Genomic DNA, 15,681 nt, shown 5'->3' with positions numbered 1-15,681 from the left:
CCAATCCCTTCTCTGCCCCACCTCTGGAAGACAGACTAGACACGTGGCTAAGATCCCTCCACGAGCCTCCGCACGTGTCGTAGGAAGAGGCCCTTCAAGAGGCCCCATGGGACGAGTGTCAACATCACTCACTTTAAGAGCTCACTTCCAGAAAATAAGTCCACTGGTCATGGGGGGATAGGACTGAGGTGCCACGGCATCTAGAGGCATCTTCCCTAACGTCCTCAGACCACTCACATAATGGCTTTCTGGGGGGAGAAGTTACTTCAGGGCTCTGGGGGTGTCTCCCAGGCTTTCCGTGCCATTTTATGCTTACACTGCTGTCCAGTCAGGCCAAGGTATAGAACAGGTTTCCTTTCGGTATGTCTATGCACAAGGTGATCTCTGTTTTAGGGAGGTGTGCAGCCTCTGGCAGTGCCAAAAGGGTTTGCACAGCAAATGGCTAGAAGTAGGCTTCCTTCTAGTGTATTAAGCAGCTTTCTCCCAAACAGGCCCTGCTAAGGAGTGTAAGCAGCATAGCATTCCCAGCCCACTCTGCCCCAACTTGGGGGCATGACTGCCCTCCAGCACAGGACCCAGAGGCCAGAGACACGAGCCTTGTTTTCAAGGGAACATTCTACCACTTCCTGTGGACTTCTCTAAGTGCTCCTGAAGACTAGGAGTCACAGATTAGGGAGCTCGCTGTTTCTGGGAATATCTTTTACATGGGAAACCCCAGCACTTTTTGGTGAAGGAGCCAAAGACTAAGAAATCTGCCCACCAAGGAAGTTCCAGGTGGAGCTTGCAAAAATCAGGTTTCATCTCAGCTTTGTCCAGACTGTTTGAAAGAGAGCAGAGCAACGTGGCACTTACCGGGGGACAACGACAAATGAAACCTTCAGGCATGTTGCTGGCCACAGCACAAGTCCCCCCATTCAGGCAAGGCATATGCGGACATACATCGACGAAAGTTTCACAGTGACGACCTCAAAGCAGAAAATGAAAAGGAGTTTTACAAGGCAGAAGTAGTAACTGCGATGTATACTGAGCACAGTGCTGCTGGGATGGGAGCTAGTCGAAGGGTGAGGGATGGGGCAAGAGGTGTGAGCTAAGTCCCAAGGCCAAGGGAATTCAGTGGACCCCCCACCTCCACCCCAACATGACTGGCCCGCCCCTGACTCAGGCCAGTACCCACTTCTGTCTTGTCTACACAATAGGTACACAAGGCACAGATTCCTGAACAGACTCACAAAACAAGATGGGCATGGACATGAAAAATCTGACCAAAAGAAACAGAAGAGAAGAGAAAAGGATACCTCGCCTTTTTTTTGGCGGGGTGGGGAGATACCTTTAGCTTTCAAAAGCCCAAAGAAACATTTACTAAAACAGTTCACTGCACTTTGTTAGAACTGTCAACTTCACAGAAAGGCTGAGCCAGACCAATGCATTCAAGTGCTGATTTGTAGCTTAGAGAATTTTCCTCCATAATAGTCTTTTCAAGCACTTTCTAGCCTTTCTGGAACTTGATCAGCACTGCTTTAAGATACAGCTTACTATTTCTAGAGTTAGTTTCTTCTAGAAACAGGTCTAAAACAGAAGGCATCTTGAGACCACTGCTGTATGATAAACTGAACTGAGCAACTGAAATCAAGGGGGAGACATGGAGGCCTGGCAAGAAGTGGCCCATCTGGCCTGCAGTCACTTACAAAGAGGGGCTTTAAAAGGAAATTAGGGGCACTTGGGTGGCCCAGGCAGTTAAGCATCCAACCCCTGATTTTAGCTCCAGTCATGATCTCATGGGTCATGGGACAGAGCTACAGATCAGGCTCCATGCTGATGGTGCAGAGCCTGCTTGGGATTCCCTCTCCCTCTCTCTGCCCTTCCCCTGCTCATGTGCATATGTGTGCTCTCAAAATAAACATTTAAAAAATAAATAAAAGGAAATTAAAATGGTGGCAATTTTGGCCAGCCAGAATTAAGAGGCAAGGATTACACGTTTGTCTCTTCAAAATCACAGCAGCAGCCATTATCTGAGAGCAGCCGTCACATGGACATGGGGCTCAGGGACAGATGGCCCTGCAATGTTCATCTCAGCAACAGCAATGAGCTTGAGGGGTTCTTTTCTTTTCAATATTTATTTATTTTTGAGAGAGACAGAGCATGGGCAGGGAAGAGGGGCAGAGAGAGGGAGACACAATCTGAAGCAGGCTGCAGGCTCTGAGCTGTCAGCACAGAGCCTGACACAGGGCTCTAACTCACGAACGGTGAGATCATGACCTGAGCTTAACTGACTGAGTCACCCAGGAGCTCCTTGAAGGATTCTTTTCAATCACAAGTGTGGAAAATGCATTAACCCTGCTCCTGGTGGTGTGACCCTAATTCAAGGTGGTCCTTCATGTGCTCCCCTTTGTTTGTAAGTGCTTTCAGGGTTTCCAGACAAAGGAGCCTGAGAGGCAATGAAAGAAACAGCAGCCAGTTCTGCTTCTCTGGCCTCCAAAGCACATCATGGCTAACATGAGGCTGTGGAGAGATGGCTCATGCTCTTTCTGTCCAGCATTGCCTCAGTGGGTGTGATGTTCATAATGGATTCTCTTTTGATATTGCATCCAGGCATCTGGCAAAATCCCTCCCATTCTTCATAAATTACCAAAGTTCTTCAAGGTGACAGATCTTGAAAACTGGAAAAAAGGAAGTCTAGAGATGGGCTGAGAATGTAGCAGAGTCCAGCTTGCCAAATCAGTACCAAGTAGACTGCTGCAGCCTATCATGTGACTCCCAAGGAACACTACTACAGCACAAGGTTTAGAACGACTCCACAAATGCCAGGCAGACTTCTGTGTATCTGATGACACTGCCACAGCTAGATACTATTTTAGTCCCCCAAAGTCACCAAGCTGCCCATCTTCAGAAGTAACTGATGCATGCCTATGACACGCCCCTGTTTGAGGCATGACTTGGTCATCTTAACAATGTGTGATGAAAAAGAAGAAGCTTAAGAAGAGACTGGGGGTGCAGGTCAGCCCCTGAAGTGTTCCAGAACATACTCTCATGAACTGATTTGTGCTTAAACACACCCCAATATGGCCCTATTCCCCTTAGGTGACCTAGAAGATCCTAGGCCTCTCTGGGTCACAGAGGTGGAAAGAAGGTCACTATGCCAGTGATTACCAGTAACCTAGGTCATTACATGCCAAGGGAGGCAGGGTGATGAAACCAGAGTAGATGTAAAGTTTCTGAACATGAGACCTTATCTTCCTCAGATGAAAGAGCCCTGTGGATGGATCTGGTGATAGCAGCATGGCAGTGTGACTATACTTAATACCACTGAACTGTGCACTAAAAAATGATGAAGATGATACACTTCATGTTATGCGTTTTTACCCCAATTAAAAAATGTTATTTTGCTCAACTGCTCCTAACATTCTATTTCTTTTTTTTACATTTCTGCTACAGCATGATATAATCAATATATAACAAAAGAGAAAGCATCTTTTAGGGGGGAAAAAGGCAGAAGTGGCCTATAATATCCATGAAGCACAGACCCGGGGCAAAATCCGGCCTCTGAATTAAGCCGGTCTAGTGTTCAGACGCAGGGTCTAGTAGGACTAGGAGCCCTGTCTCCTCACTCCAAGCCCCTCGGAGGCAGGGCGCTGGGGCGGGGGCGGGGCTCTCACCGGTGAAGGCGCTGCGGCAGACGCACAGGTAGTCGTTGGCCAGCTGTATGCAGTCCAGGCTGCCCTCAGAGCTGCAGGGGCTGGAGAGGCACTCATTGATGTCCCCCTCGCACCGCTCTCCTGCAAAGCCAGGCAAGCAGCGGCAGCTGTAGCCCCCGACCCTGTCCACACACTGGCCGCCGTTCAGGCAGTGGGGGCCGCCGGCACAGTCGTCAATGTTCTCCTCACAGAGCAGGCCTGTAGGAGAGACAAGGGACAGAGGATGGTGACAGTCCTTGGAACAGTGCTTTCCGGCAAAAGACAGCTACGCTTGCTGGCACTTTACAATCATTCAGGCCACATGGCTCCATCTGTGATGGGACTTTTTAGGTCAGGCGAGGCGAAGCACACGCCTGATCCGTGACAGCTGCCATCCTCCCGGTGACCAGAAACAGGGAAGGAAAGAAACACTCGGTGCTTCACATGTTTTCTCCCACATAACCCACCGAAGCGGTCCCCTGCAGGGTGGCTGGCATCACTTGTCCCACCTGAGAGACCAGGAGACTGGAGCTCGAGAGACCATGAATTTTCATTAACTTACTCCTTTTACTCAACTATAAAAACAGTTCAAAAGAGATTATAACAATAAATACCTAAAAGCTCTGTGTAAAAAAAATCACAAAGAAAGTCAAAGACAAAAAAACAATAAATTGAGAGTGTTTTGTATCATAGATGATCTCTGTTAAATATTAAGATGAACAATGTAACAACAACAACAAAAAAGGATAACCAGTGACACAGAGGAAACCACCCAAAGAGGAAAACCAAAGATTTGTAGAGGAGAAGACGTTCGTCCGCACTGCAGAGAAGCCAGTATGCTCAACCACTGCAGTTCAGTAGTGTCAATCAAAACACAAATGTGCATATTCTCTAATCCATCAATTCCATTTCTGGAAATTTATCTACAAATGGACACATGCAAGAACCCCCAAATTCATTTCCCTAGGGCACTGGTTAAATCAATTATGGTATGCGTAAAGGGAATTCTGTAGGTTGAAAAAAATTAAGGAAGCTCTACAGATTGATGTGGAAACATCTCCAATTAAGTAAAGAAAAAAAATCAATTGCAAGAGTGTATCTAATAATATATTATCTTCAGAGTAAGAAGTGGGATAAGTAAAAACATCTTTGTATTTGACTTCTACATTCAGATGGAAATTCTGGAGGACACACGAAAAACTCTAAAAAGATACACAATTAAGTAAAATAAAGTGGAGGCTGCGTGTTGGTGGGAGATAGAGAACTAGGTATGAGGAAGGGGAACAGAAGGAGACTTTTCACCTTATGCTTTTGCTACGTGTGTACGTATTTCTTGCATGTGCATCTATACATAAAATTTCAGACGATGTGCATATATTGCTTATTTACAAACTAAATTAAAAACACAAAAGGAAAGAACAAAACCAGTCTGTGATCCAACTCTCACAGAATATTTGGCAATTAGGGGCTGCTGGCAAAATGAACGCTGAGGCCTATCCTCCCATCAGAACAGAACCAGCAGTAGCAGACAGACCTATCAAGTGACAGTGAACTCAACCTCAGCCTGGAGCAAAATCACAGAGACAGACAGAATAGTTAGTCCTTGACCTGGAACTGGAGGTGCCTGGATCCAAAGGTCAGGAGTACCGTAATAACAACAATCTTTGTGATACTCTCACAATGAGCCTGTGGGATTTGACAGCGTCCTGAGTGTTTACCAATGGCCAAAGAAGTCCAGCCAGGAGAAGTAAATACCACTCCACATACCTAACCAAGTGCACATACAATAATAGCTCAATGAATTCTAAGGATGACAAACTCAAAAGAGACCCATACCTACATACATCATAACCAAAAGGTCCTAAGACAGAATTTTGAAAATACCAAGGGAGAAGCAACTTATTCAGCACAAGAGATCCCCAATAAGGATTTCTCATCAAAAAACAAAAACCTGGAGGTCAAAAAGCAGTTGGATGACATATTCAAAGAAAAAGACTGTCAATAACAATAGCAAAACTATTGTTTAAGCTAGCCTTAACAAACAGAAGAGGGAGCTTTTTTGCCTTATGAAATGGTTCATTTTAAGACTGACATCTGTAATCTGTAAAATGTCTATGGTATAGGACAAAAAATGTCCGTGTGTGACAAATATCCATGTGCGCTCCCACATTCCCAGTCTCCCTTGGAGTGAGGCTGAGACCATTTTGCTCATCCTGGCCGATGTGCTGTGAGCAGTAAGGATGTGTGTCACGTCTGGACTGAGGTAGCGAGAGCTGCTGTCCCTACAAGTGTCTCTCCTTCTCTGCCCTGCAGGCCAAGCGCTTGAAACCACATATCTAAAATAGAGAGAGAGGTAGCTCAACACCCTCAGACTCTGTCTGAGTGACAAACAAACAAAAAAATCCAAAAAAACCAAATCATTGTTGCGTTAAGCCACTGAGATCTGAGATTTAATCTGTTACCACCAGAATCAGAGTTTGTCCTAAATGGTAAAATTACTAAAAGGAACAACCTAATTATGAATCAAAGTCACATCTACCTCTCTTTCAACTACTGATTTCTAGAGCAGAGAACAATTCACCTTTTTACAGGACAAATATTTAAAGCCTGTTTCTCTTGAGTTTTCTCTTCCTCTTTAACCTCACTGCTCAATGACTAGCCTATTAGTGGCTATTTATTTTTAATTTAGCCATATTCTCCTATTTTAATTTAGACAAATTCTGAACTCAAGGAAGGTAAATTGTCAAAATTCACAGACACAAAAGTCTAAGTGTAAAATACTTCCCTGACATTCTCTTTGACACTGAGAATGAATTTCACCGTCATGGATGGCTTCAACATTTTTTTCACAGGCTGCTCAGACAGGTATAGTTATAAGTACACCTCTTCTAATGGACAATATTCCAAGTTCTCTCCAGAAGATTGTTTGGAGGCAGGGGCAATGCCCATAGCAGACGGATGCCCCACCATTCAGTCTAGGGTTGGACTCTGTAGGCTTGACTGCGATTCTTAGTTGCAGCCGTAAGTCATCAGCTTCTTCCCCTGGGCTTATGAAAATAAGCAAATGTTTTCATTTCATTTACTCCCCCACTTTATGGAGGCAGGACTTGGCAAGTTTAAAAAAATACACAAGCTAGTAAATGTGAATTCTTTCTTCAAGAGACCACTAGTTATTTTTCCTTGAAGCACCAAGCAATCTTGCCAAGCAGCCTGATTTTGCTGCAACACTAGATCAGGTTCATATTCAGTGCCTCATGGAACATCAGATGTCAACAGCTACCAGACAGAATGGAGAACGTGAGTCAGGACATCAGAGCTAAGCAGGAGACGAGAGAATGAAATGACTTGAATTCTGAGAATCCAGACCTAAATGGTTAATTTTGAAAAACCTCTTCCACACTACAAATGGACCTATGACTTAAGAAAACGCACTAGATGGAGGACGGGTAGGGCTGACTTCCTACCTCGAGTGCCTGGGGGACAGGAGCACTTGAAGTGGTTCACGAGGTCGACACAGGTGCCTCCGTTCTGGCATGGCTGATTCTGGCACTCGTCTACTTCATACTCACAATTGACGCCCTGATATCCTGGGACACACTGATAGGAACAAGCACAACGGAAGAGACGTTGGAGCACGGTTGGAAACAGAGCACCAGACTAATGAGGTCTCAAGGGCTGCTTACACCTGTGCTCACCCTGGCCCCGCCCAGCTCTTACATGCTTCTCTGGCACCATCACATGCCCTGCCGGTCATCCTGTGCATGGCCAACTTGCAGCTTACCCCAAGTTACATCTTCCAACTGAGAGAAGCCACCTTGTGGCAAGGACTGAATATTCTGAGGGATATTTCAGAGTTGACCCCTATGCAAAACTCTCATTGCTCCTCTATGCAGGTTTCCCCACCTTTAAAATATGCATTCCTTGCTTTGGGATGAGGACCCTATAACTCAGTCCAATGGTATGTGTGGACAGTAGTAAACACACTGCATTTATTGATCTCTAGATTCAGGAAACCACATGTACGTGTGAGAAACTGGTTGAGACAGGGGTGTGCAGTGAAAGCTTATGTGGGGCTTGAGGGATTTCAGGGCTGATCAAGGGAAAAGACCTAGGCCATGAAGTGGCTTTACTGGGCAATGCTTTGACAGGTTTGCACGTGAGGGCATCCCTCACAGCACGAGACTGTCCAGAACGGGGAGGGTACAGAGAGGAGGGCAAGTGGATTCCAAGGGAAGGGGGTAGCAGAGAGGGGGCTCACATGTTTGGTGAGGTCACTGAGCAGCCAGGCCAGTATCTGGGTTGGAGAGCTCTGAAGGGCAGTCCTGGCTTGGGGTCGCTATGCCCTGGGGCTTACCTATGGCTTGAAGATATTAGGTACGTTTTGCAGAATACAGAAAGCAGGAAGGTTCTAAATGGCTAAAAATCTGCTCATTAGGGCTATTTTCAAAAAAACTGGATATGTAAAAACTTGAGTTTGGCATTGGTGGCTTTTGAACTAACAGGTCCCAGTCGCTGGGAAGAAATAACTGCAGGGCCAATATAAAGAGGCCATCTGTGGTTCATTTATGAGAAGTAAAGCTTTCCTTGGTGTTCCTGGGGGGCCTGAATTGGTATCAAACTCAAGTCTCTGGTGTTCTGTTAACATCTTGCTCTAACCATTATCAGCCCAGCCATTAGGAAAATATAGTCATGTTCTTTAAGACATCCATTTCCTCAAATATATACATGTAATACCTAATGTGATGCTACACGGAACAGGCTAAGGAACTTGGGACACACCTCCAAGTGGCTTTTCCTAGCTCAGTTACTATTCAGGGAAGTACCAGGACCCCTGAGCTGTTGGCCTGTGAAATGCACTCTGGCAGTGAATGTTGGCTCTGAATCCTAAGGCAACTCTCTGGAAGTGAGACAGTTCCACACCTCTATGCTAACTTATTACACAAGAGAACTGAAGGAAATGGTGATCAGTAAACAATGCAAAGGTGATTGGTAAAAAAAAAGAAAAATTATAAATCGTTAAAATAAGTCCTAAGCAGCTAAATTCAGTATGCTAGGGCTCCCAGGAGTTGTGTCACCTTTGGGAGGTCTCTGACCTCTGCCCGCCCATCTCACCTCACACCTATACCCGCCGATGAAGTCCCTGCAGGTGGCTCCGTGCTGGCAGGGGTTGGACGAGCACTCGTCAAGCTGCTCCTCACAGTAGCTGCCAGTGTAGCCCAGCGGACACTGGCAGTGATGCGAGTTGCCAGCATTGATGCAGATGCCGGAGTGCTGGCACAGGTGGTCAGTGGGCACCCCTAGGAAACCCGAGGACAGGACAGACATCACAGAAGAGCACATGACACATCAGGTTCAGAGCCGCTAACTGCACTCATGTATACTTTAGGATGCTCAGCATCAGATTTATATTAAAAATAAGCAAGCCCTGAAAGTGGAACATGCCTTTGTTTCATTTTAAATACATTTCTTTTTGAAATCTCTAAGCCTATGCCTTCCATCTCAGACCCTGTGTGTAGAGCCTTCCCACCCACCACTGTCCACTCTTCCCTCTCAACCCATGATAACAGTACCTGCCCTAAAACATTGCTAGTCAGCTGATACTTTGGGGAGTGACCCCGGGGACTGAGGGGGCAGAGCTCACCTCTGTGGAAAGCTGCCACCTCACAGGACACATTGGGCACGTCGCAGTAAGCACCAGCCCATCCAGACGGACACAGACACCGGGACTCTGCTTTTTCCTGAATACAAGTACCTTTGTTTTTACATGGAGACCGACTACAGAGGTTCACCAGGGTCTGAAAACAGAAACATACACACATGTCAATATCCAAATACCAGAAGTGAAGAAAATAAGTCACACTGTATTTTAAGAATCAAAAGGCACACTAGTTTAAAAAAATACATATCTATACACTTACATACATACATATACATATGAGCCCTCACTCAAACTTTAAAACAGTCCAATGTTCCCAGGTAATCTCATCATTCTATACAGTCTAACTCCTCTGGCTTTACTATTTAAAGAATAGTTATGATAGAAGCTTAAGAATTTGAGGGAGTCTAATTGGTTAAGTTATTCCCTAATGCTCTGATTATGTCCAGATCTGTGGCCACCCTGTAGGGCCAGGAAGAAAGAAAGTTACAGTAATCAGACAGGAGTGTAACACCTGTGCTAATCCTGTGGGACAAATCTACATGAGTCTCAGTCAAATCTGTCCAGGGTGGAGATGAGTAAACGGACTTAAAGCCTACTAATAAACCTAAAAGGCGCCACAAAGCTTACCTGGAGGGAGAAAATCAAGCTTATGAAAAATATGAGGCAAAGAATATGAGCAGACTAGTCCCTTTCTCCATAACTCACATGTGGTGACCTGACCCCCAGGGCAGAGCAAGGTCACACTCACAATATGGAGTGTTCGTGGAAAAAGGGGCAAGTGGGTATGGGTGGAGCGTTCTCTTGGGACATGTATGCTCACGCTGAGAATGAGAAAAGCCCAAGGAAGAACGTTCTTCTGACCCGCAGAATCAGCACCAGGCTGTTTAATATGCAGTGGTGGCTCTCTGTACAACCAATACAGCCAAGGCTTTACTGAAGTGCACCCTGTAAGGCCAGTTAAATTTGGCCACTTAATCCTAAATTCCTTGGCATTCTGTTTTTCTGTCATTCCATCAACATTTAAGAGGCAAAAAGAGCATAAAATTAAGCATAATGCTATTTGGTGTGCAACCTTGGAAAGGTTACTTTGCCCCTTTGGGACTCAGTTTCTTCTTCCATGAAATGAAAAGCTGCCCTAATTGGCTCTGAGAGGTCCTTCCATCCTGAGAGTATATGAAAATGCACATTTACATATTTGAATTTAAAAGACATGTGACTAACTTGCTTTTGAGAATGTTGTAACACTACAAGGCATGGTCATTATTATTACTATCCCCTTAGATACTGTATCTGATCTTTAAGGACTATTTTTATTATTCTTTACTTCCCTTTTTGTATTTTCAACATAAAAAAACTATCTATGTGCTTATTTCCCACATGTATTTTTCTGTACTTCTTGGTTAGCCTGTTACAACAATCTTAACTCTTGTTAATCTATATAATCTTGCCAATGTCACCATTTTGGAATCTACCAGCTATTAAGAAGTTATGCAGATTTATCTCAGAGGCAGCCCCCTGAGAGCCAGAATTTTCTTTTCTGGGAAGGGCTTATTCTGCTTAGAAGAGAAGTATAATATTTAGTGGAGTGGGATCAAAGTTACCTGACAGTTTTTCCCAGTGTAGCCCAAGGGGCAGGTGCAGCGGTAGGTACCCAGGCCATCGACACATATTCCTTCATTGAGGCATGGATGAGAGTTGCATTCATTGATCTCATGGAGGCAGAAGGGGCCAGTGAAGCCCACAGGGCACAAGCAAGAGAAGGAGTTAATCCCGTCAACACACGTGCCACCATTGAAACAGGAGCTAAGGAGTAGAGAGAGCAAGTCCAGCTATGTAATCTGGTTCCTCAGACCACAGAAGCTAACACGTTACAGAGGCAAATACTCCTGAGAATCTTAAACTCCTAGATCTAGAAAATTTTCTTTTTCCACATTACACTGTGTGCCAATCAGCCTCCCAGCCTCCTCTCTACAACCAAAATGTTCAGAGCATTGAAAAGTCCAAGTTTATTGGAGACTATAGAGAAAGTGAAGGTTTCCAGGTTTTACCCAGTCCTTCTGTGGTTTTCCATGTATCAAAATTTCATTTTATCCCTAAGTCAATTTAACTTATAAGAAAGGTGCTAACTAAATAGCTCTTGAGTCCAGATTTCTTTCTAAAAGAGAAACAGAATAAACTTGTTGGAATAAAAAAAAAAGGAAAAAAAAAAGAAACCACCTAGCAATTACTGAAGAGTGATGACAAATCTGCAAAGAAACAGGAATTTTTAAATTGTCTACTGAAATGAAGAGACCAAGAAGAGAATGGAACAGTTATAACTCTTTGTTTCCAAACATCAGAAAGACTCATCCCATTCAGCTTTCAACCTCAGACCTTGTATCTGCTAACTAGATACCCACAGGGAGTCAGGAACTGGCCAATAGGAGAGGACTGTCGAATGGGACCTAAGTGGACACCTTATCCCTGCCCTGCAATCCCAGCACTGTGCTCTGTAGTTTTCCCTCCTTTCCCCCTTTTTCCCAGAAGACACTGGTGCCCGAGCATCTGGGCTGCTCACCTCTCAGTGCACTCATCGATGTTGTTCTCACAGTGGACTCCATCAAATCCCGCCTGGCACTTGCAAGTGTAACTGTTGACATAGTCGGAGCAGGTCCCTCCATTCTTACAGGGTTCACTCAGACACTCATTCATGTCTGTCTGACACTTATCCCCAATAAAGCCAGGATGGCAGAGGCAGGAGAAAGTATTCACTCCATCTACACAGGAACCTCCATTCTGGCAAGGATCTAAGTCATTACACACAAGAATTAGAGCTGTGAACTGCAGCACCAATTTCATCTTAGACCTAGAAAGGTGAGCGACCTGAACTGAGTCACACAAATAATAGTAACAATTCTAGCATTTCTCTACTTGAACGTTTCCTTACATCTATTTTGCCATGACTCCTCCATTTACAAAAATGAATGCAGTTAACACTTGCCTGAGATTCTTACCCTATTTGATAACTGGACTGAACTATACACACACCACTAACGGTTTTGCAAAATTAACAAAACTTACATTGGTCCCCTACATACTGCTAATCAAATATGTGCCCCCAATACACAGAATCTCAAAACTACCAGTAAAAATTTCCAAAAGGTGCATGTGGTGATGGAGTGGGTGGGGTAGGACAGGATATATACTAATCAGCCCCCTGTGCTGATCTCTCTTTATTTCCTCTCTTTTCTCTCTCCTTCCTTCCTTTCAGCTTTCATTTCCTTTCCTTCTCTCTTCTTTTTCTTGTTTGTTTTGTTTTTTAGATCTAGGTAGCATTAGGAAACATTAAAAAATTTTTAAATCTCACACAGCTCAATCTTAGAACACTTTAGAGTCACAACAATTAACCAACAAATTTTAAGCTACTATCATTGCATGGTCCTCTGAAATACAGACAGCATATAAATCAGAACAAGAAAAATAAGAGGTAGATCCTGTTCTCAAGGACTTTAAAATAGAATTGCAAAGACAGGTCACTTACATAAAAAGAGAACTAAACATCAGGTAGGGAATGTAGCCTCTTTTTTAAGAGGGTATTTTTTACCTTATTTCATCTATTAGGCTAATTCTTCTCTACAGGCTCATCTATAATCTTTACTGGAAAAACTGCAAAAATCGTATTATCCCTTCTAATCCATAGTACACAGCACACAGCTACTGTAATTTCCGTTAACATCTTCCAGGAAACTCACCATAATTTACAGGATTATTTTAGGCTAATTATAAATATTGCTAGTTTTACTTTAAATAGGAAAAATTTAAAATACTGAAAGTTTTGACTAATGTAATAAGTAATGTGGAAAAGGAATTCAAATAATTTTATTTCACTCCCTTAAATTTCTCCATTGACTGTGCCGTGGGTTTATTTTTCTTCACTATTTGCTATGCAATGTTGAACTTGTCTATGTATCATTTTTTTGCTAATGTACTATGAATTTCATGAATGTAAGCACTGGGTTTTATCTATTTTGGCATTGCCGGGACCTAGTTTGGTGCCATCCACATGATGATCTGAAATTACATATGCTGTGAATTAGGTGCCATTATTCTTAACTCATTGTGATAACCTTGTTTGAAGTTTAATGACTTAATCACCACACAAATAACTGAGTCCAGATAAGCAGTGAATGGTGATAAGTAACTGAGTATATCACATGCATATGAAGAAACTATTAGAGCTGAGGAAAGAACCAGAAAAGTAGGCAGAACAATTGTAAGTGTTTACACTAGGCTGGAATAGCTCATGTCCATGACAGACAAAATGAAAAGACCTCCTAACTAAGCACTAAGGAGGATCCTCAGAAAGTACTGTCTCAGTGGTGAGCCATTTTAGCCCCAACTAACGGCTGTTCTGGACCTAACAAGTCCTGAAGACCCAAAATGATCAAACTGTTTCCAAATGATCTTTAAACAAAGTTTCAAAATAGTCTAAAGATTTTTTAAAAGTCTAATATCCCATCAAAAATTACCAAGCAGGCAAAGAAGGAAGAAATATACTTCATTATAAGGATAAAAATCAACAATAGAAACATACCCAGGAATTTCCTATATAGTAGAATTAGTATGAGGACAATAAAACAACTATGATAAATATACTCTGTATGGTCAAGAATAAGAAAGCATGAATAAGACGAGAGAGAGAAAGTTATAAGGAAGACTCAAATCAAACTTCTAGAGATAAAAATACAATGAAGAGGAAAATATATATGGAGTGGGATTAACAGCAAACAAAACACTAAAGAGGAAATGTTTATGGGAATTGAAGATATATCATAATATCTTCAAATAAAAAATTATCTAAAATGAAACACAGGAAAAAACTCTAAAAAATAAGTAAAATAGCATGTTGGTGAGTAGGGAGACAATTTCAAGCCATGTAAAAGATGTATGACAAAAGTTGTAAAGGAGAGGCAAAAAAGTCTTAAAAAAACAGTGGTTGAATATTTTCTGAATTTGGACCCATATATCCAAAAAAGTCAATGAACCTCAAACAAAAGAAACATGAAGAATAATGAAGGGCATCATAATCAAACTGCTAAAACTCAGTGGAAAGAAAATATCTTAAAAACAGCCATAGGAGAGTAAATAACATCTATAAAAATAAATATAAGACTTATTTCAAGTTTCTCCTCAGAAATAATGCATGGCAGAAAACAATGGAAAGATGACTTGAAAGTGCTGGAGGGAAAAGTCACTTGGAACTCTGTATGAAAATATCTTTGAAAACTAAGGCAAAATAAAAAACTTTTCAAAAACACAAAAGCAGAAAGAATTAATCACTATAAGATAAGCGCTACCAGAAATATTAAAGGAATTTTTTTAGGCAGAAGGAAAATGAGACTTGGTGGAAGTGCACATCTATGCATAAGAATGAAAAACACAGAGAGCTGTAAATATGCTGTAAGTATAAGGGCTGTTAATTTATGTCTTAAATTTCTTGAAAAATGACCATTTGAAGCAAAAATAATATTTGGGGGGATTTATGATACATATATTATATGACAACAATAGAACAGAGAGCAGGAATATGAATTTAAAGTCTACTGCTGTAATGCTTTACAAAGGCTTTGTGCTACACAAAGTAGTATAGTTGAAGGTAAATTTTAATGAGTTAAAGTTGCATACTGCAAACTCAAAACAACCACCAAAAAAAAAAAAAAAAGCTATTCCAGTGAAGAAATAAAATGTAATCATAAAAATGCTCAATTATTCCAAAAGAAGGCAAAAAAGAGGGAAAAAGAAGGCAAAAAGAAGGAAAAAGATAAAGTAAAATGGAAAATGGAAAATATTCAACTCTGTCATATCACCATTAACCATTAAATTTAAATGGTATAAAAAAATAAATTTAAATGGCATGAACATCTCAATTAGAAGACAGACACTATCATATCAAAGAGAAAAAGCAAGACTCAATATAAGCTCTACACAGGAAACATACTTTAAAGACACAGATAAGTAAAGTAAAAGGATGGAAAAAATATATACTCTAACAATAATCTAAAGAAAGGTTGAATAGGTATATTAGTATCAGGCAAAAGAGGCTTCAGAGTAAGAAATATTAATTACAAGGGAAAACAAGATCATTTCATGACAAGGGATTCAATTCTTCAAGAGGACATAATCATCTTAACAACATGGAAGGAGTTAGAGTATAATGCTGAGCAAAGTAAGACAGTCTGAGAAAGACAAATATCATATGATTTCTCTTATATGTGGAATTTTAAGAAAACAAGCGCACAAAGGGAAAAGGGAGAGAAAGAGAGAAACCAAGAACCAGACTCTTAATTATAGAGAACACACTGATGGTTACCA

At 42.1% G+C, this 15,681-nt stretch overlaps 1 protein-coding gene across 2 annotated transcripts in view; it reads right to left on the bottom strand.

The window, feature by feature from the left end:
* NOTCH2 (notch receptor 2) overlaps positions 1-15,681 on the bottom strand; it is a 155,107-nt gene that overhangs the window by 13,856 nt on the left and 125,570 nt on the right. The window contains exons 18-24 of one of the 2 annotated variants that reach the window (XM_029948357.1): positions 11,888-12,116; positions 10,932-11,133; positions 9,313-9,466; positions 8,784-8,968; positions 7,136-7,268; positions 3,654-3,890; positions 853-965 (exon numbers count right to left, since the gene is read on the bottom strand). In XM_029948357.1, the coding sequence (XP_029804217.1) occupies positions 853-965; positions 3,654-3,890; positions 7,136-7,268; positions 8,784-8,968; positions 9,313-9,466; positions 10,932-11,133; positions 11,888-12,116 (1,253 nt within the window). The other variant, XM_029948358.1, reaches the window with a different exon arrangement.

This window comes from Suricata suricatta, chromosome 8 (genome assembly GCF_006229205.1).
Source record: "Suricata suricatta isolate VVHF042 chromosome 8, meerkat_22Aug2017_6uvM2_HiC, whole genome shotgun sequence".
Taxonomy (NCBI): Eukaryota; Metazoa; Chordata; class Mammalia; order Carnivora; family Herpestidae; genus Suricata; species Suricata suricatta.
This window is presented reverse-complemented; position numbering and strand designations above follow the sequence as displayed.